General features: G+C 37.8%; 2 protein-coding genes across 3 annotated transcripts; both read right to left on the reverse strand.

Annotated features, from left to right (window-relative positions):
• Positions 1–19026: 19026 nt before the first annotated feature.
• LOC148691763 (uncharacterized) lies at positions 19027–19698 on the reverse strand. The gene has a single exon (XM_088682365.1). It carries the CDS (start codon positions 19682–19684, stop codon positions 19073–19075), a length of 612 nt encoding a protein of 203 aa, XP_088538491.1. The 5' UTR covers positions 19685–19698; the 3' UTR covers positions 19027–19072.
• A 2371-nt stretch (positions 19699–22069) lies between these two features.
• Positions 22070–27953, reverse strand: LOC137737588 (uncharacterized). 2 transcript variants are annotated; one of them, XM_068477120.2, is made up of 16 exons: positions 27821–27953; positions 27710–27738; positions 27477–27588; positions 27259–27356; positions 26876–26972; positions 26703–26792; positions 26531–26593; positions 26305–26379; positions 26144–26209; positions 25990–26067; positions 23721–23831; positions 23560–23637; positions 23354–23473; positions 22906–22949; positions 22780–22840; positions 22070–22342 (listed from the first exon to the last, which is right to left on the reverse strand). In XM_068477120.2, exons 1-16 carry the CDS (start codon positions 27851–27853, stop codon positions 22328–22330), a joined length of 1170 nt encoding a protein of 389 aa, XP_068333221.2. In that variant the 5' UTR covers positions 27854–27953; the 3' UTR covers positions 22070–22327. The 2 variants fall into 2 exon arrangements, with proteins under 2 accessions (XP_068333221.2, XP_068333222.2); XM_068477121.2 differs by lacking the exon at positions 22780–22840.
• Between the last annotated feature and the right edge of the window lie 27 nt (positions 27954–27980).

A 27980-nucleotide genomic window follows, 5' to 3' on the forward strand; every position in this document is an offset into this window, starting at 1 on the left:
CCTTCCTTTTGTATAACATTAACCATGCTACCATAAGTAAGGGTATGATAAGGTATGACACCTTCTTCGTTAACTAAAACATTTCGGATTTTGTGAGCAAAAAGATTTGGTAAACCATTGATAAATTTTTCTTTCCAAAAAGGTTGATTACTATCTTCCCTAAGCATAACTCTGGATATGAAAACATCTTTATACCATCTGAAATCACTTAAGGTTGGACACCTTAAATTACTCAGTTGGTCGTGAATACGAGTAGTGACGTTGCTGAGTGTTCCTATAAAGTGTTCTATAATCTTATAAAGTAAAGTATTTACTCCGTCGGGTATTCCTTGTCCTATCGTTTCATCAAAGATGGGAAGTCCTTCCTCATCTTTTTTTACCGCAAAACGTATTTCATCTCTGGACTGAGAAGTTAAGTGCTTCTCCTAGCAAGAATGAAGCATTCCAGTGAAACCAGTGACGAGAAGATCAACGATTTGTGTTTGTGTAAAATTGTGATTTGAAATGTAGCTATTAGCAACCATGGACATATGTTGAAGTTTGTTCAAAAGTTCTTGTTCCGACAATCCATCTATATTCCATTCATAGAGTTTGTCAGCAGAGACTGAAAATTGATTTTGGATATTTCTTTTTTCAAACTGAAGATCAGGGGGAGTTGGCCTGGGATACCAGTTTTTTGTAAGAGAAGTAGGGTTGACAGGATGAGTACGAATGCGTTTTAAATCAAAAGTTGGCTGAAGATCAATGTTTTGAAAAGCATTTTCAATATTTTGAATAGCAGAACTAGTTTCCGTGCCTGAGAAGAATCTGGATCAGATGTGTTGTCTTCTTCAATGGAAACGTCATTGTTTTGCAAAACATTAACAACTTTCTCTTTTTTTAGCTCAGTGAGCATATGATCAATTTTTTGTAAAGTAGTCATAGATTTTAAAGCAGTGGAACTTGAAGCAGTATTAGTAAAATTTACTAAAGGTTTTTTTTTTTGAGAAGATTTTGGTTGAGACAATTTGTCAATTTTTGTTTCAATTTTATCTAACTGTTTTCCAATAGTGTGAAGACTTTGGTTTGTAAAATTATTCTGCTCAATAACAGGTTTAAAACCAGAATCCTCTTTTGGAATTTTGAAAGGGGTTGCGGGAATGTTGGTATTACCAGTGGAAATTAAAATAGTTTCTTTGGGAGGATGACTGGAAGAAATCAAAGTTTTGTCTTCCTTAACCCAATTTTCTTTGGTAACAACCGTAACTTTATTTTTGGTTTCATAATGTTTGTCAATAAAATCAAAGAAAGATATTTCAAACTGGTATTGTTCTACAAAAGCTTTCCATTCGGCATATATGGCTAGCTTTTCTTCATCACAATACTTTTTTCTAAAAATATTTCTTCTGGGAATATTTTCCTCAGAAGCGATGTCTGCTTTAAGCTTCCTCCATCGGATTTTATGTGGTTTGTTTAAAACAAGTAATTGGTGATTCACCGATGTTGTTTCAAAATCAGAAGCAGTTGGAGAAGTGGGTTCTTCTTGGTTTGGAGGATGATAAACAGGATATGCAACTTGTGAAGAAGTGTCGACAGACTTTAATTTGAGCAAATCATTGATTAAATCTTGTTGTGCAGCTTCCTGCTCTTTTAACTTTTTGTTTACTAAAGATTTGATTAAATCTTGATCTCGACCCAGTCTATCGGTTGACGTGGATCCAGAAAAAGACTGTCTACTTGGAGTAAAAGATTTATGTGAATGTACTGATTCACAAGATTTTCTTGCTGGTCTATCAAAATTGATTTTTACAGTGCCGTCAAAATATTGTTCAATGTTGTCAAGATTAACAAGACTGTTTTGGACGGAAACCGGTTTACTTTCGTTGATTAAACACCAATCTGAAGGGAGACTGATGTCTGACCACCTAATGGTTCTTGGTAGTCTTATGTTTGCGCCTTCTTGGGTTGTTTGGATCAAAAGAGTGTGGTCACGAGGACTTTTGTTCAAAGCTTAAAAATTCATGTTTGTGCCAGTGACTTTGTAATAAATTCTAAAAAGAAGTGCCAAAGGTTGTGTTCCTTCCAGGACTTGGTACCCGGAGGTTTTGATATTGAGAGTAAGAGCTTTTAAAACATGTGGATCTGAAAGACTTATTGTGAGATCTGGAAAACAATCAAAATGGATAGGTCCGTTGTAAAGACTAGATTCGATCATTCCGAGTATACTATCGTTGAAATCAGTAAATCTAGCGTCGCGTAGACATAAAAGGATAGAAGTGTTGAGACCTTTTCGTGTTAATGGTTTAACTGCGATTTGAACTAAACCAATATGAAGATAGTTATGACCATTTTTGCGATGCGCTTTGATTTGTTCCGGAGAAAATAATTGACAAGTCTCATGTTCTTTGCTAAGAGCATAAGCCTTCTCAACTGTTTTGACGTGATGTTCTGATTTAAAAGAGGTCAAAGACCATTTTTTCTTGTAAATATTTTGGGTTGAAACCTTTGGAATGTTCCACTCAGAAAAATCAATACTTTCGTCCGTTTGAAAATCCAATTTTTGTTCTTCATTGACAATGTCAGGTATAGTTCCTAAGTTGGATCTAGAGCTAGTGCTGGCTATTGAATTAGATCTAAATAATCTACTCATGATGCACACAAAAACAAATATGCTATATGCAAGACTTAAAAGATTCACCTTCCTCGTATGTCTAGACTCTTCCCCCGCTCATGCCTCTCCTGGGACTTAATGTTTGGACCACGCCTTACTGTTTGGCTGGAAGAAAGAAGAACTGAGGACCGACGATTAAGAAATGCAGATAGAATATAAGAATGTATGAATCAGAAATAAATCAAATAGATGCTAATGCAATTACCAACCACTTGGCTCTGATACCAAATGGGGCGGAACTAATGGTAGGAGGCATAGCCTTCCATATAATTTAGAGTGCAGAAGTAAAGCAGATAAAAAGAAAGAAGCATATTAATATATTGAATTAAAAAGAACAGCAGCAGGCGGCAAAGCCGTCCATAGAATTCAGAGTGCGGAAGTAAAGCATATAAAGAAATTAATGAATTAAGTGTAATGATGCAAATATATTTTGAAAATAAGTTTTATTAAAAACTTACTGCAATGCAGATTACAAACAGGTATTGCCTAATGGCAGATGAAACAAGTAAACAAGGTGGAGCTCGCAGGCATCCTGAATAATATATGTATTACAAGTGTTTGGAAAATATTCTCTGTCCTTTGTGGATAAGCAGAGAGATATCTTGCTGAGTTCTTGAGTTAAAAAACCCGTGTTTTTCTTCTGAAGATGAATTCCTCTTTTATAGAAGGAGGAGAATGATTGAGGACTGCAAATTTAATCCGGGAATCCCGCTGGCATGAGGAGAAAGCTGGCAAAGCTGGCTGACTGAAGAATCCTTACTGTGGAGTCACGTTCTTTCTCTTCCAAAAGTTGAGTGAATAGTGAAGATGCTTTGATTCTTTTACAAAAGTTAAATGAATAGCGAAGATGCTTTGATTCTTTTACAAAAGCTGGATGAATAGTGACATTTTTGTTTTTCACTATTGGAGAATAATGCCTTATCTTTTACGGAAGAGATGAAAGCAGCTACTGCTGATGATGTTGTTGGGCTGACACAATCACATGGGCAAATAAAGCAGTTTCAAAAATCAAACGGATCTTGTGCGTCTTAAAGGTCCACCTGATCAGCCCAATTGGCGGGAGGTTGAGATCCTGCATCAGAAGCGTCAGAGTCCGAATCGGAACCTTTCTTTTTATGGAGCATTGCTGCTTCGGCCATGAGCAGTTGGGCCATATCCAGAAGCTGGGTAGTCTTTGCAGATTTTTCTTTCTTCGAGCTAGAGGATTTGGCTGACTTGGACTTTCCTTTGAGGGAGGAGGATGGACTAATGTCTGATAGAGACTGAACTGGTTCTTGAGCTTTCGGGAGTTCAGGGAATTGCTGAGTGTCTAGCAAGGCCTGCGAAGAAGATGCAGCAATTGCTGGGGACGAATTCTGGGGAAATTCTGCATGAACTAGATCAATAATCTTTTGGTAGTTGAATTTGTCCCACCATTTTACCCACCGGGTCCTGAAAATTCCTCCGTTGTCTAACTGGAAATTCCATTTTAAGATCCATGGAACTTTGTACTTGGCCATGAATAAAGAGAATAAGGAAACCCTGCTGTCAAAACGGCTTCGGTCAAAACCAGTCTTGAAACTATTGTTTAGTGCTTGACGAAGATCATCAGGGACAAGGGAAATATTTGGGCCATGAGTAGCCCACCAATCTGGAAACCATGCTGGGAATCTCAATCTAAAACTTTTATCAAAGGTCACGAACCATGAATGACTAAAATCTTCCGTCTGATGAAGAAAAATATTAGTCCAAGCTTGAATGTAATCATAATAATTATAATTGTTGTTCGGTATGAGAACATGATGGGTGTGAAGGGGTTTGGTATGATAAAGTAGGAGACCCCAATCTTGTTCAATGAGAATTCTATGGACGGCTTTGCCGCCTGCTGTTGTTCTTTTTAATTCAATATATTGATATGCTTCTTTCTTTTTATCTGCTTTACTTCTGCACTCTGAATTATATGGAAGGCTATGCCTCCTACCATTAGTTCCGCCCCATTTGGTATATATATATATATGTTTGGCATTGCGGACTCACAGGTAAGTGTCAGGTGAGTATAATTTATATTACGTTCAGTAGTGATTCTAGATACATAGAGAGCTCATAACCTGCACCCCCGGTGTTAGTGCTCTCGCCCAGAGTTGGGCACAGTCCTTCATGTGATGTTCACCTCCCGCACCACACGCTCATCTTGGATCCAAGTTAGGTGCACAGTCCTGTCGTACATACCACTTTAGGTGGTTCCGACTCGTAGGTGACCCGCGATTATTCGCCCAGCCTTCACGTGATCGTAGCACTTGAGCGTACTTATATTACACCCAGGCCTGTCGTACAGACCACTTTAGGTGGTTCCGACTCGTGTGTAGGTATAGTTAGTGAGATGAAGATTTGAGCTCTAGATTCGGCCGTATAGGTCACGTTAGGTGACTCCGGCTGACAACTTTCGTAGCATTGATTTTGACATTACCTGAGCACTTGCATATATTCGAGGCATTTGGCATGACATATTTTCCGAGCATGATTATATATATATGTATATTATGTTTCTGGGAAGTATACAGGTTTTACGACGAGGGGTTAGAACTTATTTATGAAATGGTTTTTGAAAAGCTTGTTTTTGCCCACTCACACTTTTGTTTTGCACCCCTCCAGTTCTAGTTGGCTAGCACGTTTGGTGGCTCCCCTAAGGAATTTCCCGGCATTTCTGACAGACTGTCACCAGTGTAGGACCACCTTTGGGTGTACTTTTGTTGTGTCGTTTCCTCCCAGACTGCATTAGGTCTTCATGCTCTGAACTTTGTTTTCACACTTTGCTTGCACATGTATGTTATTACCTTGTGTTAAGCCGTTGGTTTTTATTTATTCGTATTATTTTTCTTTTATTATTATTTTATTAGCTTCCGCACTGTGCACTTGGCTACGTCACTTCCACGTGACGGCCAGCATGCCCTGATCTCGATCGGGGTGTGTCATTTTAAATATAAGTTGTAGTTTTTAAATTTAAGTTGTTGTAGTTTTTAAATTTAAATAATAAATTATGTTTGGCCCTATAGCCCTCGGTTGAAGACGGTTTTTTGTGACAGGGCTAAAACGAGCCCTCTGGCCTTTTGGCCTTCGGTTGGAGAAGAAGGCAAATATGATCATGTACTGTTCATTAAAATATTAATATATTGGAGGGCCAAAGGGCTAAAACGAGCTCTCTAGCCAACCCTTAGTTGGAGATGGCCCTACGATCCCCTTCTGCAGCTAATCCCAGAAATTGGTAACCTTCCAGAATCTTCAGCCCGACTACCGACCCCATCCCCTCCCCCCACCCTGAACTACATATAATATTTTTGAGGTTTATCCCTCTAGTTTGTTTCTTTTCAGTGACTTATTGTAGCCCGATGACCAAAGCCTAAACCACAAAATGTATCACTAACACCAGCGACAGCCTCAATGTTTAACCTAGGATAATCAATTAGGGAAATTATACACATTAGTCCAAGATAAATTAGTTGTGATCACAAGTCACAAGCAAGACCAAATTTGAAATTCCCCTCACCTCTGGTCTCCTTTTGACTCAAAAGAACGAAAAAAAAAAACAAAAATGTATAATTAGATAAAAGTCCAACATGGATTGTTGAAAGTTAAGAGAACCCAATGGGAATGATATATATGCTTCACAGCAATTATGTATATCTCTATTTCTAGGGAGAATTTATTGTGGCCAACTAATCCATTTTATTGTGGTTTTCCAGCATACAAGGGCACTGGTTGTTTCATCACCTACTCGCCATTGTTGCATCACATTATCAATATCCTTTATATCTAAAATTGATGCGATACACTCACAAGAGGAACAGAAAGTTATTGACCTAACTTCTAATTAGACAATAATAAAACTATTCTTTTTCCAGTACAAGGATATATTTTACATTAAGGGAAGGGGGAGTTCGGCTGAGGCACACAATTGACAACCTAATTTGGTAGCGGATTTACCATCTACGAGATTCGAACGTAAGAAACAATAAAGCCACACCAAGGGGCACATTGTTGGTGACGATGAAGAGCTTGAGGTTCCACAACAAGTAGCGACAGAAAGCTCTAAAATGCCCATCTTATGAAACCCCTTGCCAGCCTTTGTATCTTGGAGGGTTGAAAGTTGGCTAGGGCATCCATTGCGCTAGCCGATGAAGAAGCTGAAGTAGTTAATGAGGAAGAGAAGGAATTTGATGAGCCACACGAACAAAATTTCATATATTCCTCGTCACGCATGCACAAATCAGCCTGTTGACAAAATTGTTCCAACCCATTAACGTTAACATTGTTATTACACTGATGAACCTTGTGAGTATTCTGGCAATTTTTCTTCTTCACCTTAATGTGATTCTTCTTCAACTTCTTCCAGAACGAACGCGATCTCGAATTTGTTAATGGCCCCGAATAATTAATATGCCTAGCCATGTTCATGCTTGGGCTTTGAGTAGCTGGATGAGGACCGATAACCATTGGAAGCTCAGCTGCATAATCATCAAAACGCTGTGGTTCCTCCTTATGTGCATCCAACTTTGGCTTGCCAGGTCTTGCTTCCCATTGGAAAGGAACAGCTCCAACCACACGGCCAAAATAAGAACGTGAAGAGGTGCTGCCAACTGATGAATTTCTCGATAGAATTTTGTGCACAAACAACTCATTGGTTTGGAACAGCGAAAGGGTTTTCGGATCAGAATTTTTGCTAGTTGATTTCTCCATGGATTTTTGCTTCTTTTCCTCTTTTTGGTATGTTGAATTGGAGAGCAGTATCAGTCCCCCTTGACACATTTTGTTTATATAGGAAGTTAGACCCGCATACTTGGAAGGTAAATCAAAGTCGTACCAATTTCACATATTCAGGAATTTAATCCCGAGAAATCACACCGTAAACCCAAAATTTGTCTAGTCACTTCCCAAATTTGAAGATTTAATGAGACATTAAGGGGGCAATAACCAGTTAAGTATTAATGTTCTATTTAACCAAGGATTAATTCCTAATTTTAGGCATAATCATAGCCACTTTAATTAGGTAGCAATGGTTTTGCACAGCTAATGCGATATGAATTAGATAAAGAAAAAAAAATTCAAATAAGGTCAACCCAACTTCTGCTAAAAAAATAAATAAATAAGGTCAACTCAACAAAAAAGGGTCATTTGACGTTTTATTCTGTCAAACAGAAATAAAGTTTTTTTTTTTTCAAAAGGGTCCTCCTATCATCATTTTATCAAGAAAATGGAGAACAGAGAGAAAGGATTGCGGGCCGATCTAAATAAAAAAAATTAATTAAAAACAATGTAGTATACGTCGAATGCGCACATTTGGGCGAATTCTTCTTGATCAAAATAACGTAAGCCAAAAATAATGCGCAACTTGGCCGAGAAAAATGTGCACACTTGACCGAGAAAAATGGCGTTTTCTCCTTTGCTTATAGCACCCCATACCGAAGAAGAAAGACTGGCTCTCCAGTTATTTAATTCAGTCACCAATTTTGTCAAGTAATTTATGGCACCCACCGCCTTCCACAATATTCAAACAGGGCTTTGCAAGGATTCTACTGCCGAGCTTCTGTAAGTACAAACCATGCTTCATTCGACAAATCTAGATCCCAGCTGGTTTGAATGGTGATGGAATAATGGGGATACACATTCCTTGTGTTTTTTATCCAATGATTTTCAAAGCATGCAAGATAGGATGATTATCACATGAAGACAAATGGTATATTCTTGTTATTATTCATTTGTGATGTTCCTTTGGCCACGTGGGAGATTATGACTCCTAATGCAATGGTCTGGTGATATTAATTGGTTAGATTGGGTGGAGATATGATGAGTCTGACATAGTATTTGTAAGCAGATGGTATTTCAAGGTTGAACGTGGTCTCATATTTGGATAAATATCAGGAAGATTAATTGTAGAGATGGAAATTTTGGTGAAATAAATTAAAGTTTTGACATATCAGGGCATACGTGGCATACGCCATGTGTAACTGTTTGGACCAAAAATTGCACCATCGACCTTTGCAATCAAGGCCATTAAGTGAGTATAGCTCCCAACCGTCGAATGAAAAAGTGAAGATAATTTTGTTATTATTGAAGAATAATATTATGGTTTTTATCATAATAATTATCTTTTAATATGATTCATCTTGACATTTTCTTATACGGGATAAATGGGATTCAAATCAACACACAAATTGCCCTACGTAAAGCTTTTCAACAACCTTGAGATTTTTCCCTTCCCTTTCTTCCCTCCAACACATCTTCAGTTCGGATAAACAGCACTGTGAAGGCAACTGGCAACATCTTCAGAATTGGGTAAACAACACTGGAGCCGTAAAATCAGCCGACCGAGGAGCACCTTCAGTTTGGATAAACAACATTGCTTCGAGACTGACTGGTTATTATTCAAGTCTCAGTCAACAAGGATTTCCGAGTCCTTGTTGGAAGAGGTCATCTCATCAGCCTTCTCGGTGAAGTGAGGTGTTACCAGGTTACTACATTCGGCACGCTGAAAGCCGAATTTGATATTGAACTTCTTAGAACTAGCAACCTTGTCTTCAGGCCCTAGAGCCCGAAGGCCAAGAAGTCAACAGCGTGACCAACGCCACAACAACATATTTTACTCCCTCGCCAAACTCGACCGACGAGTTGGCATGCCCCACACACAACCGAATGACGTAGTTAGCTTATTAATTACTCGATCTACATGCCACATAGGCTAGGTAGTTTTTAGGGTTAACATTTTGGCATGCCCAGTGGGACTTTGTGCTAAAACTACGAAGTTCATATGATATATCAAGATGTCAATCCGGCTCCGTTTAGCCGATTAAATGCATTCCTAGTTCAACTTGATGCAGAACCGATCCTTAAAGCATGTGAAGAAAGGCAAAAATCTTTCTCTCACATGATAAAGGGGAAAGTTCATCACAGCCTACAAGATCAATGGTTAAATGAAGAAAGAGCTCGATTTTATGAGTGGCTCGATAAGAAAACGCCTTCTGGTCTTAGGTTCAAATCAATTCCATTTGAAGAATGGTTTGTTCAAAAGACCGGGGGGCAATTTTCTGCTCTGGCCGCAATCAAACATCAGCCTAAGAAAATTGTTAATTTGGCCGAAGAAAACGGTAGGCCACCTAGTTTTTCAGTTGAGACTGAAAATATTGTCACCCGAGAAGAAAAGGTTAAGCCACCTATTTTTTCGGTCGAGATTGAGAGTTTGGTAGGCCTAGAAGAAAAGGTTCAAGTTTCTGAGCCAAATACAAAAAGTGACTCAAAAAATGTTTCATCAAAGGAATGCTCCAATGACGAACAAGGCCGAGACATAGGCCTAGCCGAAAAAACCACATCAATTGATATGGTAATTGGAGATGTGATCTTAGACATTGAGACCATGACAGTCAATATGGTTATTAGCGGTAAAGCCGGTATGGAGAAATCTCGTTTGGCTAAGTTGTTCGAGTTAAAAGCCGAGATTGGCGAAATTATTATGCCCAAGGGGTTTAATAATTGTTCAACACATTCAGCGGCCGAGAATAAGGAGTATTTAGCTGAGTTAAGATAATTTAGAGATGATCTTTTATTTGTTTTTGGAAAAAATCAAAATACAAAATTATCTTGGCTCGGAGTAAAGCATCGTTGGCCTCCTCCTAATTATGATTCAGCCATTTTTCTTTTCCTTTACTAAAAAAAAAATATATATATATATATATATATATGAATAAATTATTTTCTTAATCATTCTACTGTGTAGGTCGAGACTTGAGAAAATAAGGGGGGCAACATGTGGTTTGAATAGTTAAACATTTTTGCACTCGCTGATAGAGAATATATGCAGCATATATTTGTACTACAAGTCAGCATGCAAAGGGCATTTGTTGTTTACTGTCTGCTGCAGAAAAGTAGGGAAAAAGTGGTATTTATCCACTGTTTCATTTCCTCGCCCAAAGTCTTATCTTTTTCTCGGCTTCTTTGTCCACCGTTTCATTTCCTCGCCCAGAGTCTTATTTTTTTTCTCGGGTTCGTTGTCTTGGTTTCAAATTTTTATCGCTTCAATTTTTCTGCCATCAACTGAGAAATTGGGGATGCCAATCACCATGGGCATTTGTCGATGGTCACAGGCAAAGAGCAGTATTCACCAAAGCAATGGCCGAAAATTGATGGTAGACCGAGCTATCGAGAATCAAGTTTTCCTCGATCCTGTTTTCTTTAGCCGATTCGACCAAGTAGAGTGGATGGTCTGAAGGTGCTGCTTCACCATGATCTCGGGTGTTTTAGGTCAGCTAAATAGCCGACGGTGGTTCCAACTAAGGCAATAAGTGGTGTTCAATGGTGAAGTGGTACCCATCAATTTCACAAGTTTTTTAGGTGGAGTCTCGGCCAATTGTTGTCTCTCGGTCGAGGATTTTTTCATCAGCATTTGGTCCACTCGGTGGTATATTTTGTCAGGAAAAGAAAAAATTTGGTGGAATCATATTTTTTTTACAGCCAAAAGATGGCATGCAAAAGATTATATGATTTTAGTTTAAAAGGAGATAAGAGGCATGTTCATGATATAAATGAAAAGCCACCCATTTCAAGTGGCAGGCTTTCACGTAGGATATCCTTCTTTGGTGTAGTCATTAGTTGGAGTTTGTCAAGGATCTTAAACTTGAATGCTGTCTTACAATCAAGGTTGAGCGACGAAAGGCCACAACCGAAGAGGTTCGATCGAAGTAACGCTCAACAATGAAAAGGCCAATAGCTCTTTAGTAATTAATTGGTTGGCCATTTAAAAATGAGTTAGTGGTGCATTTGTGTGAGAGAGAGAGAAAGATATATATATATATATATATATATATATATCAACATCTTTGCACTCGGTCGAATAGAGGTCGTTCGGTGGAAAAGAATTAGGCCAAGATTGTAAGGCCTAGATTTTTACAAAGCCATTGTTGTCGGCATTGGTTCAAGATTTTTAGGCCAAGTGCAAATGCTTTTCTAAGCTTGACTGCGCTATAAGCCGAGTTTAGTAGTATTGACCCATTCGGCAACATCAATGTCAATCTTAACGCTTGCTGTGGAGAGCGTCGAATTCGAAATTTTGCTCAACCGTCAACTCTAATCCAAGGCCTTGATTTGAGGAGTTAATTCGATGGTTTCTTCGGTTCGACGAATCATTTCGATCGACGACTTGGACACCATTTCACCTATGTGAGCTTGGTGGGCATATTTGGTAAAAGACAAGGTTTTTCCAAATTTCGTCGAATCAATATGTATTCGATGGAGTTATCTGGCAGCTACGAATGTTCAAATGCAAGCATAATTTCCTCAACTATTTAGCTTAAAGGCTGAAACTCATGGAAATTGGGGGGATGTGTTTGGACCAAAAATTTGCACCATCGGCCTCTGCAATCAAGGCCAATGAATGAGCACAGCTCCCAACTGTCGGATGAAAAAGTGAAGATAATTTTGTTATTATTGAAGAATAATATTATGGTTTTTATCATAATAATTATCTTTTAATAAGATTCATTGACATTTTCTTATACGGGATAAATGGGATTCAAATTATCTCCAATCTGGAAGCAATAACAGAGTTCAAATTAACTTGGGACACGTAGATTGGAACAGCTTGGAGTAGGAGATCAGCACAGAGATATTAAAGATGGGATTGCATTTGCATGCAGCGTGAGGCCATGGAGACTTCTATTTCGAGATTAATTCCATACAATTAAGAGTCAAATTTGAAGAAATTAACAATGTGAGTGCTGTTTGATTAATGTCGTGCATGTCCCTAATGTGTTATTGGCTTAGTGATAACAACCAAATGATTGGAGATAAAATGGAAGAGTATCAAGTTGCTGCAAATAAACACGTGGCCCCAGTTTGCAAGAGGTGATTATCTGGAGTTGAGCTTTGGATTAATAAAAGGGATTAGAATGAGATAAAGATAGGTTTTAGCCATGTTGGAAAAGTCAAATGACTAAAACATAGGCTTTAGCAGAACGTAAATCGCTTCATGAGTTTGGAATGCAATTGTATTCTGCAACAAGTATCAGCCACCAAGCAAGTATAACAGCTCTATAAAAACAAAGCGGCAGGCAATTGAGAAAGTCTCTTTAAATCAACACACAAATTGCCTTGCGCAAAGCTTCTCCATAACCTTGAGATTTTTCCCTTCCCTTTCTTCCCACCAACACATCTTTAGTTTGGATAAACAGCACTATGAAGGTAACTGGCGACATCTTCAGTTTGGATAAATAACACTGGAGCCGTAAAATCAACTGACCAAGAAGCACCTTCAATTTAGATAAATAGCACTACTTCAAGACCGACTGGTTATTATCCAAGTCTCGGTCAACAAGGATTTCCAAGTCCTTGTTGGAAGAGGTCATCTCATCAGCCTTCTTGGCGAAGTGAGGTGTTACCAGGTTACTACATTCGGCACACTAAAAGCCGAATTGGATATTAAACTTCACAGAACTAGCAGCCTTGTCTTCAAGCTCTAGAACCCGAAGGTCGAGACGTGTTCCTCCTCGATTGTAGTCGCGAGATCAAGAAGTCAACAACGCACCCAACACCACATCAACATATTTTACTCCCCGGCCGAACTCGGCCAACAAGTTGGCACGCCCCGCACACAACCGAATGACGTAGTTATCTTATTAATTACTCGGCATGCGTGCCATGTAGGCTAGGTAGTTTTTGGGGTCAACAGTTACATAAATCGTACACATGGAAATGACTCATCAAAATTGGACGAGTAATCAAGAAGGACACGTGTCAACACTTGGCAGAAGGGAATTATTTGATTTTAATTTAATTAAATAAAATGTTAATTGATGAAGTCAAATCACGAACCAGCCCACAAATCGAGTCTTGGTTATTTGGTCAATTAATCAAGCCCACAATTAAGGTCAAATCCATATGTATGCAAGACTTAGAGAGTCTACAAATAGGAAGCTCCAAGACAAAAGAAAGGAGCCAGAAATCATTCAAGCACCCAGTCGCTACCAAAGCTCAAGCATACAAATCCCCAAAACTCTTAGAAGAATTCAGAAAGTTCTATGTATGCTTCACCAAACCTTCGAAGAATCATCAAGCACTACTACCCGTGCCGATCCTTCAAATTGCCAAGAGCCAGAACCTCACGGCAACCGTTCATACAAGATCAAGTCATCACGACCCTTGGATCAACTACCTACACATCCACACATCTTTTGGAAATCGAATCAAAGGAAACTTGTAAACAAAGATTGTAACCCTACAAATTCATTAATACAAATTTATTTTGTACATGTGTTCTTGTTTCATTTGGCACAAAAAATTTGTGTTTACATTAATGTCATGCAAAAAAACTTGGGAAGGATTTTTATGATATAATTTTATCCTAGAGTCCAATTGGATGAAAGGCACTACAAAAAACGTAGTCATTACTAACAAAGATTTTCCTAGGGTCCAAAAAAACCGTTGTAAAAAGCACATTTTGTGACCATAAAATATGGGTCGTCATTAACATGACATGAAACAAATTTTTATTACCAATGCACATAATGTCCTTGGAAAAAGTCTCAAGTTTCCGTCGGAAATGCACTTTGTTTGGCGGGAAGAATTGGCGCCAATTGTATTAACAACGAGTAAAGTTCTTATCGGAAATAGAATGGTTATTTCCGAAGGTTTACTCATGTTGACAAAATTGATTTAGCATTTTTGAGGGGAAAAAAGACCTCTTGGTAATGTTTTTATATTTTTGAGGGAAAAAAAGTCCTCCCAGTAATGCTTTTATATTTTCAAGGGTGCTTAGTTGTTGTCGGAAGTAATCATATTTTTCTGACAAAATTTTTTCATTGTCAGAATAAATTTTTAAGGCATATGGTTTTGTTGGAATCAATTATTTACCAATGGTCACTTGTGTCGTTGGAATATTCTTGAAATAAGTTTGATGCTTAATTTAAATTCTACAAGAAATGGATCATATAACTTAGAATACATATGGAGAAAAGTGGACCATAAAATTAAAATAAAACTGTTAAGCAAAAAGGCATATAACTTAACATAGTATTTTATGATAAAGAAATAATTTGCATGTCTTTGTTAACTCATAACATTTGTCCTGGACATTAAACAAAGTATAACCACATCACTTCCACAACAAAATTGTGAGTAAAGGTTTCGTCCCATTACCTAATATTTGAATGTCTATTTTTTACGATTTTTTTACGTATGTGATCTTGGAGCATATACAAACAAGTTTGACGGTTGGATTGTTGAAACTAGTTTTGTAGAATGTGTATCTCTTCAAAACGATAAATTCAACCCAACTCGCCCGAGTAAGTACTGAGAACCTTTAGGTCTCGTTTGGCAGCTCGGACTGTACTTACTATTTCAATCATATAGGATAAATAGTCATCGAATACTACTGACTAAATTAGCAAATGTTTGGTGCGATATCAAATAACGACCGTATTATTTATACTGTGTTTGGTGTTGTGCCTATAAGAGGAAGAAAAAAAAAAAGCAGGTCGTCATCTTCCCTTCTTCATCTTCCCCCAATAAAATTGCCCAGATGAAATATTTCATAATTTTCAAATCCTATCATTTTTCATCAAATCCTATTATCAATTCCCAGCAAAACTTATCATCTTTCTCATTTTGAAATATTTCCCAAGAAAACCTAATTTACAAATCTATCATTGATTCATCACCACCTTTAATTTCCTTCAAAAGCCCAAATAAAATCTTTCGCAATTTTGAGTTTAATTACCTCACAACAAAATATCAATTACTAATTAATCAATCCAGACGAAATCTCTCAATTCGGTCCATAACACTTTTGACAATTTGAGTATAATGCGTAAATACGTAGTTGTGTGAAAAAAGAGAGAAAGAGAGGGATAGAATCTCCAGCAATGTTGAGTGACAGCAATGACCTGGACAAGGACAAGCTCCTCCAAATGGCTCTCAAGGAGGAAGCCCAGCACGACGTCAACTACAAGAAACCCACCTCTAGCAACTTCTGCTTTGCCCCTACCGCTAATTACGTCCAGCAGTCCCACCAACAACCGCCGTGGAAAATTTCAAGAAAAATAGAAGGGTAGAACAAAGTGGGAAGAAGAAAAATTTTAGCAACCTGAGATTCTTGATGCAAGAGGAACAAGAGAGTGCGATGAGAGGACGGAGAAAACGAGCGAGCAAGTGTGTTTCTACCCGACTAAATAATACGGTGCTTTTGGAGCATATAACCAAGCGAGTGTAAGCCATATAAAAGAGGTGAGACCGGATTATATAATCCGGTCACTATTTAATACGTATGGACACCAAACACTCGGTTTTGTGTTCTTAGTCCTAGCCGGTGCCTTATACAGCGTATCAAATGAGGCCTTAATGTTTCACTTAAATTAGGATACGTAATTTAGGATTCTACTAAGTTGTTTATGTTTGTGGAGCTTTTTTTTGTTGATTGTCTTAGTCTTTGACATATTCTCATTGTATTAAAATTAAGTATTATATTAAAATTTTACTTTAGTACAATCGAGTTTTGTTTATTAAGATTTTATTTATATGTTTTTATACATTATATACATATTAGGCGTGGACGAGAGAAACAATGTGGGAGGCTCTTATAATATGTTATGTAACTTAGAATTATAGCCCACCCGATAAAAAAAATAACGGCTCCATCTTTGGTTGTAAATTCGGGATAAGTCACATTTTAAACCAGCATAATAAATTAGGTAAAGATGATTATCATTAAGCTGCAATACTAGTGGCAGACCCTGGTTAACTAATCTCCCAAACAAATAAAAACCATTAAATCCATATACAAATCATGTATTTTATTAACGAGTAATGCTAGGGTGTAACGACCTGTTCCTAAAAATTACGATTTTTATAATTTTAATAATTGAATTTACGAAATGCCCTTCGAGGTAAAGTGTTGACTTTTGTTGACCACCTTGTCATGTCACATAAGGTTCATTTTCTTGGCGTAATATTGTAGTACTCATCGCTAGGAATGCATGGGCGCAAACGGAATGTGATTCGGAGTTATAATGAAGGAGATATTAATGTTTAAAGTCGGGGGTATTTTAGTAAATTGAATATTTTTTGGAAGGCTTTGGATTTTTGGAGCAAAATCTGGAAAGCCAAATTTGTGGTCCAGATTAAAGGATCGGAAAGATGGTCGGTGGAGATGGAAAATAAAGGAGAGAAAAGGGAGGGAAACCGAACAATGAGGAAGAGAGGGAAAAGGGAAGTGACCAATGGGGGAGAGAAGAAAGGAGGGGAAATGAGAGAAAGGGGATGCACCGGATCACCCTTGACCCGGTTACACCCAGCCAACCCGGGCAACCTGGTTTTGACCCGGCGCTAATTCCGGCAGTTCTCTTCGGTTTTCTTCAGTTTTTTCGACAAATTGTGCCATCCACCATCTAGAACCGACTCTACAACCTTCATTCTTCACGTTTCACTCCAAAATCAAAGGAATTGGACCTTGATTCATGAAGATCGAAGCCGTCGGCTCCGAGGGCACCCACGGTGGTGAATCCACCATTCCTGCAATGATTTAACGCAATTTCCACCACCAATGTACTTCCCTTGAGCTCAAAAACAATGCCCAATCATTGAGGCATTAAAGTGATTATGGAGGTTGAATCAAAGTACACCCAAATCTAGGATTTCGGCGGGTTTTCGTGAAATTGGGGCTTATACCGGCCAAATTGGCCTTGGTCTCAGGTATGAAAGTTGTTCATCTCATCGAGATATTCATCCTATAAAATTTGGGAATTTTTGGATATGTTGGATTTTCCAGTTAGTCGGGTCGGCCGACCGCCATGCGTGGTGGCGCATGGAAGAAAAACCTGAGGTTGCTCAACGTGCTGAATCCGAATCCGCCATCCATTTTTTGAAATTATAATGTTTTAGTATGGTTTTACTAAATGGTCCCTAATTGTGTTTAGGCGCGTTGGCGGGAAGCGACGTCATCTTCACTAGTTCGAGTGGGTCTCAGACAATAAAATCGGTGAGTGGACCCCTTCATAACCTATATATTTTTATGAAAAGCCTAGCATGCATTTCATATTTCATGCCTTTAATATGTTTTATATTATGTTTTCCGGATTTCTATAATTATGGTTTATATAGAATTTATGATTTAATTAAATTGTTTTACGGAATATTTATAATTTATCGAATTTACGTTTAATAACAGTTATGAATTATTGGAATTGCATATATGAAACTCCTTAGATTTACAAATATGTTTTATATACGATTTATGAAATGAGATTTTGAACCCTTGAGCTTTGGTGATTTGGCTTGAGATTTTGAGATACGTTTTCGGTACTATCTAGTGGGTTATCATACAACACATCTGCACACCATGGGCAATATGTCTATGGCCATAGGACACAGATGATGGAGGAGTGAGATATGATATATTATATACTCCCAGCTTCACCACCGAAAGCGATGTCGGACAGCTTCACTAGCCACATCTAGTGTCGGTGTGTATGTATGCTATTTTATACAGCTTCACCTACGGGTGATGGACAGGTTATTCAGCTTCACCTTCGGGTGATGGACAGGTACTGCCTTCAGGCAACTATGATACCCTTAGTTGAGTACTTCACTGATGAGATTTACGAATTTACCTTCGAGCGACGTTTTCATCATTTTTTAGCATGGTTTTACACGTATCAATTTTACAAACATTTTTCATTGCATGCTAGGGTTTTCATAAAACCTACTATGTAGTATTATATATATATTTTCAAAACAGGGGGTTATTATGTTCAAAAATAAAATGTTTTCTTACTATTAGTACTAATATTATAAACGTTGATCCACTCACCTTTTCTGGTTTTGTGCCCCCTTCAGGAATTAGATTCAAGGCACGTTATCCCGTCGTCAGGACTTTCCCACTTAGGCATCTTCAAGCCTCTTTTGTGTGAGTCTCATTCCTTGGTTCGTACCTTTCTATAGTAGTTCTTTCACATTATTTTTGCTTAGTTGTATGCTCTGAACACGATTCTGATTTAGTTTAATCTGTTCTAATTAAATATTTTAGTTGTATGCATATTTTAAATGGTTTCGTCACCCTCAGGTGTCGGCCATCACGTGCCTACCCTAATATTTGAGGATAACGGAGTTGGGACGTGTCATAGGGAGACTAAATTTGTAAACTAAATTAGCAAACCAAATGAGTTGTCACTGATAGAAAATGAGCACGTTTATCAACGATTAAGTAATAATCCAATCACAAATTTTCATGTCATTTGATTTACAACATTTAATTTACAAATTTAGTCTCCCTAGCATTACTCTTTATTAACCGTAATAACATCTAGATGGCTAAGAATTAAGTCAGAATTTAATAAAGAACCTTGCTAGAAACGAAACAAATGTATAGTATATTACAAAGCATAATGCAAAACTTAACGACACGCTGTATCAAACTCGCCTTCCAGCACTAGTGAGAAGCGAGCTAAATTTCCAAGGACTGCAGCTGAAATGACCAGAACTAGTGAACAAATCCCTTGCCGGAGTACTCCTTAAACTCGAGCACTGCCCTTTCGAAAAGGAAAACGAGGATGAAGATGACGAGGTTGAGTTCCGAGGCGAAGTTGACGATGCCATGAACTCAGAGTCAGAGCTGCAAAACTCGACCTTATCAAACTTATCTGACTCACCAACAACATTAACATTGTGTTGAAAATTATTCTTACGTTGTTTATTTTTCTTACTTTTTTTTGTCCAAAACTTGAGCCTATGCAGAGGGCTTGTTGGAGGCTTATTACTACGAGGATGTTGATCAATGCAGGGTTTGGGTAGCCCTAAGCTGAGCACAGCCGGGGGAGGACTTATCGGTGGAATCACTTCTTCTTTCGGAGGGTTCCGCGGTGTTCCTGGCTGCATTTCCCAGTTAAATGGAACCCCTTCGGTGCTCCTACAGTAATAAACCCTAGAAGAGCAACCCAATGAGGATGAGGAGTTTCTTGAGAGGTTTCTGTTGAACAAAAACTCTTGATCCCCTCCAAGCGCCGAAACTCCTTTCGTTTCCATTTCCTTTCGAGGTTCATAACCCATTATTTGGAACGAAATTGAGGACTTGAATCGAATGTTTAGAACGAAATTGAGGACTTGAATCGATGTGTTTTGCAGTTTGGTTTTCTGGGTTTTCGAGGCAATGATGAGAAGTTTAATGGAAGTATTATGTTTATAGAATGGTAGTGTATAAATATAGAGAGATTTGAATCCGGTTTTGAAGGCATGTGATGGTGTCTTGGGGTGCATGATCCCCTTGTTTTGATTATTGAAGATTGATTAACAATCCAAAAAGTAGATTTAGGTTAATTTATTTGCAATTTATTTGTAATTTATTTGAATATTGCAAGTGATATAGGTAGGGAAGGAAGGCAAAGAGAAAGAGGAATTTTACCTTTATTCTTAAGCTTACGTTAAACATGCATCCAATCAAAGTTCCATTGGTGTTGGGCGGCCTATCTTGCATGTGCTTTACCAAACTCTCAAGACAACTCACCTTTGCTTCTTATTTACCACTTCATGCATTAACATATTTTGCATATGCCAATTAATTACCTACAAAGGAAATAAATTGACAATTATTGGAGAAAAATTTTGAGTGTTGCAATCACTTTGTGCCAATGCGTTTATGTGTTATCCAGAAATCTAGAAAGTTGATTAGAAAGTTGGAAAGTAATCACACACGCACATACAAGCGTGGTTTGTGGTCAGTGACAAGAACATCCTACTAAAAATGAGCATCGTTAACATAACATTGATATTTGGTTGCAATATCGTCGTCTCTAAGTCATTCGGAGCTCATGCGCACAACCCGTACGCACAAGAGAGAAGTTTTACACAACACCACAATATGTTACTAATGCATGTATTATCTAGTAGTCTAGAAAGTTAGAAATAACCCCGTTTTGTGTTGAAAAACAAGAAGAATCAATTGTGGTTGTAAAGCATCATTGATTCAATGAACCATAAAATCACGTATGAAGTTGACTTTTCATGTTCTGTGTTTCCTGCATTTTACAATTGGGTGTTTTGGAAAGGTAGAATGATTATATTACTTAATTAAGGAGATTAGAGAGAAAGTAGTTAACCAAACTACATTAAGAAACTGGATTCCACTCCATTAAACTTATGGACTACTCAAAAAGGCTGTAATCCTCCGTCATCCCATTAATATCTCCACTGATGAAGGTGTTATGAGAACTTAATTGCTGTGATTAGTATTAAAATAAAAATTCATAAAAAGAAAATGGTTTGGGTTGGATTGACCATGTGTTGACTTTAAAAACTACTTAACTTACGTGATGCGTAGATAGAGTATTTAATGGGCTAACTGCGTCATTCAGTTGAATGTAAGGCATGCCAACTCGTCGACCGAGTTCAGTCGGGAAGTAAAATATGTTTGATGTGGCGTTGAGCGCACTACTGACTTCTTGATCTCACGATTGCGACCGAGGAAGGAACACGTCTCGGCCTTTGGGTTCTAGAGCTTGAAGACATGGCTGCTATTTCTGCGAAGTTCAATAATAAATTCAGCTTTCAGTGTGCTGAATGTAGTAACCTGGTAACACCTCACTTCATCGAGAAGGCTACTGAGATGACCTCTTCCCACAAAGACTCAGAAATCCTTGTTGACCGAGACTTGGATAAATAACCAGTCGGTCTCAAAGCAGTGTTGTTTATCCAAACTGAAGATGCTCCTCTATCAGTTGATTCTACGACTCCAGTGTTGTTCAATGTTGTTTATCCAAAGTGAAGATGCGTTAGCGAGAAAAAGAAAATAAAAATCTCAAGGTGTTTGAGAGGTTTGCACAGAACAATTGTGTGTTGAATTGGAGGGGCTTCAATAAATCACGTATTGATACTAATGGATAATCAACCACTGTTTGATAATCATATTGAGCAATCCTTATCAACACAATTGGCGACATGCATGGTTGAACGAGTTCCCAACATTCATGCTGAGCGAATCTGGCTTCATAAAAATCTACACGCTGCCTCACGGCGTAAAAGCATATGCCAATATGGTAAATCATTTAGCATAAAAGACCAAAGGTCAATGATCTGATTGTTGCCATCTTATCATCACCATCATTCAAAAAGCCCATTGTTCCTTTGTAGCAACCTGATACAGACTCCCATTTTAGGTCCAAGTCTTGCATGCAATCCCTATTTTCCGTACATGTGATAATGCATGCAATTGCATGATCCCGTCTAATTAAAATACTTGCATCCCGCCAGGATATTCGGTCGTGATAATTCCCCCATCTTGCATGCTTCATTATCTGATGCCGTGCTTTATAAAATTGCAGCCGTATCATCCCACACGGCAATCCTACTTAGATAGGAACAAATGAGAGATCTAGGAAAGTGAGAGGACTTTGCAAGAACAAGACAACTATGATATCTCAGGTCAAAGGTAATCATAAAACTCGATTAAACTGCTTGGGGCATATATCCACAAGGAAAGCTAGATAATAATTACATTGGCAATACAGATTAACAGTCTTCTACGTTACAGTCGCGGAATGAGTGTTCGGAATACTTCGGTCAGAAAACAAGTACAGAATAGTTTACATGCTTCTTGTCATTTATCTCACCGTAGTACAGCCAGCTTCAACAATCTTTGACATTGGCCAAAAGAATTCGGTGTCACCAGGTTCGTTAGTTTCTTACCCCCTGAACATCAAATCGAGAAGAAAATCAGACATACTGCTAAGAATACGTAGTTGACATCTTCGTTAGTTTCTTTGCATAATCTTTTTATTACGTTGCTCCATTCTAAGGTGATGCTTAAGGTTCTTTGCCAAGAAGCAACCGTTTGAAATAAGTCTAGACTGCAACATGAGAGGAATCTAAAACTATCGCAGTATGAAAAGTATCTCTCACACACAGGAAAATGGAGGCTGACATATGAAAAAGCACCGGGATGAACGATCTAGTGGTAAAAAGTAATCAAGTTCTCTAACTTGTGCGGGTTTTAAGTTCGTACATAAGACTTGTGGAACATAGAAATATGTGGGGAAACTCTACAAGAATATATGTGAATATGAAAAACCCGAATCACCATTTTCAAACCTAAGAATTAGAAGTTTGTATAAGTATCTTATTTTTACCTCAGCAGGTGATGAAATATTAGGTTCCCCGCCAGAATTAAAACGGCTGCCATTCAGATTCCTACATAATATATAACCATATAAATATCTACTTAAAAGAAAGAGTAAATGGGACAAGGGAAATACCTTGGCCTCTCGGACTTAGCCAATTGTTTAGACATTATGGATGCCTGCAATAAAACCAATTTTCTATGTTTATCCTCAACAAAACACATAATAAACAGCAGAATTTTATTAAACTGAACTGGTAAATGCCTAGTCCACTCTACTTGCACAAACTGAATGGTAAGATAACATTGTTGAACGGGTATATAAATTCTCAAAGAAATTCTAGCATTTGAAACAGAACCAGAAAGTTGGAGATTCAGCTTCTTAAATGTTGCAAATTTGTGCACTTTTCTGGTGACACCTCAAAAATAAAAAGGAAACCATAACTTTACAAGAGGAGATGCAGAAGAAGTCTATTAGAACCATTGAATGTGCGATCATGATCCACAGCCTGGCAACTAACATGCAAAATATCTCGCCAGAGATCATTAGTCTGTATGTATACATAAGAGCAAAAGGATGAAACCTGCTCTTGGATTATGCTCCTCGCCTCAACAAGTTGAGCTTCAAGCTCAAGCTCCCTCTCGGTTACTTCAGATGTAACCTCTGCTTCTTTTTGTGCATCTTGCAATTGAACCATGCGCTCCTTTATAACATAAGAAACGAAACCCATCAGTATTTCATCTTTTTGCAAGATACATGATGAACATTTATTAATGGAAAACAAAATACCTTTATGGAAGCCATCTTATTTCGAAGATTTTCTTCTATTTGATCTCTAGCCATGTGAAAAGGCAAGTCAAAGACATCCTGCAAGGAGTAAATTCAATGATACAAATAGCACTTGAACCGATGAAACATTTCATCCATGCACCATTTAGAAAGTGTAATACCGTCCTCCCGCCCAGTGGAGACAGAGTGTGGTCAGTTTCAACTCGTTCATTTACATCCCGGGACTGCTTGGAGAGCCCATTTGGAGCATTTATGAAATCGCGCATATCAACCTGCAAGGCAACTAATCCAGTTAATGTTACGACCCAATGGAATACGAAGAAAAAGATAGTGGAGACTTCTCCACAAAAAATATGAATAGAAGTATGACAAACATGAAATTAATATGGTGATGTAAAGATGTTACATAAGGGGGAGGTGCTTCCTAGATGCTGACTACAGTCCCCACTTAACATGCCCATATTCAACATCCTCAGAAACTACACAAAATGAAGACATTGAACTCCTATCACAAAAGAATCCACAAATTATGATACCATCTAACGCAGATAGAGATCAGTTTCCTACATGGCACAAGGATTAATGCCCGAAAATAAGGTAAAGAGTTTCAAAGACTCAAGGTTTCTTCAACCCAAAACCCTAAACGAAAATAATACAACAGAAATGAAGCAAAAATGGGTGTCACAAAATGTGAGCATCAATAGACGAAATGACAGTTCTTTAGAAGCTGTTGTCATAGAATAGGATAGAAACGGACAAGTAAATGGGGACCAAAGAAAAGATTACACAATAAAGACAGAACAGAAGGATTTGAATTAAAATGATATGAACAAACGTGATGCAGAGGGAAGAAAATCAGAAGGCTGCAACAATAGCATATTTGGCAGGGAATAAAACAACAAGGTACAACTACACACATGGGGAATGACGATGGAAGCACAAAATCTTTCAATTCTAAATTACCCTATATCCAGGATATTGTTCTCATATAGATTACGAAAGAAATTAGCAACGTGAAGAGGGCAGTTCTTCAACCGTCCTTAATAATTTAGCACTAAACATTAAAAAACACAATCTTAGAAACATGAACACATTAATACACTAAAGGCTCCTGATTGTTTCCAACAAAGTGGCAGGTAAACTTCTTACAATAAACTGTAGTAAAATGATACATTAACTTACTAATCCTAGATATTCAGGCAGAAAAAAAAAAAAAAAAAAAAAAAAAAGAGAATCTTCATTATATAGGGGGTGTCCAAGAAACAAACTTAACATCACCCCAAAGTAAAATAGGACAACAGATCCAACAGACTAAAAGCACATTAACAGGCCCTATCTCCCATAACCCTCTGTATGGCTTCTGTTGCCAAACTCAAGCACAGGAAATTACTCCTGATTTTTAATCTGATGTAGATAGCTCAAAGAGTTCTGCTTCAACATAACAATACATAGGTACAACTACACACATGGGGCACGATGGAAGCACAAAATCTTTCAATTCCAAATTACCCTATATCCAGGATATAGTTCCTCCTATGCACAGATTACGAAAGAAACTCGCAACGTGAAGATGGCAATTCTTCAACTGTCCTTAACACTTTAGCACTAAACATTAAAAGACACAATCTTAGAAACGTGAACACATTCATACACTAAAGGCTCCTGATTTCATGCTTGTTTCCAACAAAGTGGAGGGTAAACTTCTTACAATAAAGTGTAGTAAAATGATGCATTGATTTACTGATCAGGCAAGAAAAGGAAAAAATCTTCATTATATAGGGGGGGTCCTAAAAACAAACTTAACATCACCCCAAAGTAAACTAGGACAATAGATCCAACAAACCAAAAGCACATTAACAGGCCCCATCTCCCATAACCCTATGTATGGCTTCTGCTTCCAAACTCAAGCACAGGAATCACGCTCATGATTTTTTTTTTTTTTTTTTTTTGAACAAACGGTATTATCTACACTAAGGGGGAGGGGGTGGGCTTAGCCTCACGATGGGCTAGCAATAATGTGGTTCAAATTCGCCTTTGACGAGAATCGAACATAAGACCTCTCACCTATAATGTTCACGCTCATGATTTTTAATCTGAGGTAGATAGCTCAAAAAGTTCTGCTTCAACATAACAATCCATGTTTCTAGCAATATTTTTGGTATTTTCCCCTCACCCACAGCAACAGGAATATTACACAAATTTGACCCATTTAAATTGTTGGTGTGATTGAAAACGTAGAACTTGTATCTTCGATACTTCACTAATTCTTTATCATGAAATAGAAAAACACAAAAAGACCAAAAATAGGATTAAAAAAATTGCCATGGCAGTCAGTGAAAATGTTTAAAGATGCTGCCATTTAAAGATATGTACACCTAGTGAAAATTGGGAGTCATGAGCCACAAAATTGACAACAATGATTAATCTTACCTGCATGGATCGTAATAATGCCTTTAAATCGGAATTCTCTGCCATTAGTTCTTGATTTTTTGCATCATAAGCATCCACCTGGAAATAATGTAAATTCAAAATTTGACAAGAATGTGGTTCCAAAAAGCTTAAATAAGACAATTAAGCTACATACAATCTTTTTGTGAAAATCATTATCAGCCTTCTTTCCATTCCATGTTCCACGCTGCCTCCCTTCTTTCTGTTTGCACGTAATATTAAGGGAGAGAAATGTAAAATTAGGTGGATGATTTTGAAATTTTAAAAGGTAATTTAAGTAAGTCAGCCTTTTAATACCTGAAGCAAATTCATTATCTCCATGCCTGATCTAGATTCCTTCTTTTTCTCCATCAACACTTGGTTTAGCCTCTCCTGAAATTAGAATGGCATCACTCTTTCTTTCCAAATCTAATATCTCGTCCACTCATGTAATTGTTGGTCACATATAAAATCCAAGTTCTCTAAACCTAAGGAAGCCAATACGTTCTCCTCACAGGATAAGAATACACGTAGACAATATTACCTGCAACTTTATGTACTCCTTTTCTTTTTTCTTCATCTCATGCATTTGTTGAGTCCTAACTTGCTTTGGCAGCATCAACATAGCAATGATACTTGTCAGGATTTTTGTCCATTTTCACATAGAAGCTACCAAAATTCAGAAAACAAAGTCCATTAAATTCAAATGGTCCAACCTGATTGCCAATAACCATCCTCTGAAACTCGTCTCGCTCCTGCTGTAGCTTCTCAATTTGGGCCTTCAAAGCTGCTGTAGCTTTAGCTTCCTAATCATAGAGAATTCCCAAAAAAATCAATAAAAGTACATAACCAGTACAATATCCTTTTTAAAGAAATGAAAGTTTCTAACCGTTCGTGTCATTGTTGCTATCTCCCTATCTTTCACTTGTAACTGCCCCTCAAGCCTCTCAACTTTAGCTTCTAATCTTGATATGTCAGACACCAGCCTATAACATAAAAATATAGTACAACAAGCATTGGAATCACTCGTCAGGACACTGAAATTCGAAAAAAAATTCAACTAAATGAAAGGTCCATACAAAACGGACAAACATAATAAATAACAACAATGTGCTTAATCAAATACATAATACAAGTACATTAACCCAAAACATTGTGTAAAACCCCAATGAAAACAAAAAGGGGAAACTTTATACACATTTTCCACTCAAATTATCGATTCAGAGATCTAAGTCCAAACAAATAATGCATAAGTTTTAGAGAGAATCATACCGCTGTCTCTGTTCGTTAGTGGACTCCCGAAATTCAACATCCCTTTGTCTCTGCTGAACCAAAGCATACATACAATTGCAAGTCCGAGCAACAGAAACCTACAAAATTGCAGCAGATACAAATTTGAAAAATACATCAATCAAAAAGAAAAAAAAAAAAAAAAAAAAAGAGAGAGAGAATTTTGCTGGAGCAAATTAAAAAACCAAAACAAAACTGACCGGATCATTTGCGAAGAGATCAAGTGACGCCGGGAATCCGAAGGTAACAAGTGTCTGATTCAAATACTTAATGCAATGCTCCAAATTCCCCACATCGGCAAATGCGAACTCTCTGAAGCACAAAATTTCAAAATCCCATACATACACCCACAAACATATAAACACACTTACATATACACAATGCCCATTAATACATAAGCTTAAACCCCAAGAAATGGAGGTGGGGAACTGACCCGATTGGAATGGCGGACTGAGGCGACGGCTGCACCAATACAGAGAAAGATAATGTGAGAAAATTAAAGATAAAATGGAAGTGGAATTGTTAGGGTTTGGAGGAATAGTACTCTGAGATCGAAGTCTGTGTCCGTCGCCGGCATTGTTGAAGGCAGGGAAGCTCGGGGAGAGAGAGAGAGAGAGAGAGAGATGGGGAGAGTGAGACCCTCCTCAGTAGATCTGAGCGGTGGCGATATTCAATGTTTCAAATTTTTTTGGACTTGGTTTGGA

Source organism: Pyrus communis, chromosome 13 (assembly GCF_041283825.1).
Source record: "Pyrus communis isolate YQ-2024b chromosome 13, ASM4128382v1, whole genome shotgun sequence".
NCBI classification, from domain to species: domain Eukaryota; kingdom Viridiplantae; phylum Streptophyta; class Magnoliopsida; order Rosales; family Rosaceae; genus Pyrus; species Pyrus communis.

Excerpts from the sequence above, each read along its gene's own strand:
- LOC148691763 (XM_088682365.1), bottom strand. The coding sequence starts at position 19,684 with ATGGAAACGAAAGGAGTTTCGGCGCTTGGAGGGGATCAAGAGTTTTTG.
- LOC137737588 (XM_068477120.2), bottom strand. The coding sequence starts at position 27,853 with ATGCCGGCGACGGACACAGACTTCGATCTCAGA. Across the intron at positions 26,210-26,304 it reads AGATAATGAATTTGCTTCAG|AAAGAAGGGAGGCAGCGTGG; the intron begins GTATTAAAAGGC and ends ACGTGCAAACAG. Across the intron at positions 22,841-22,905 it reads GCTAAGTCCGAGAGGCCAAG|GAATCTGAATGGCAGCCGTT; the intron begins GTATTTCCCTTG and ends TATATTATGTAG.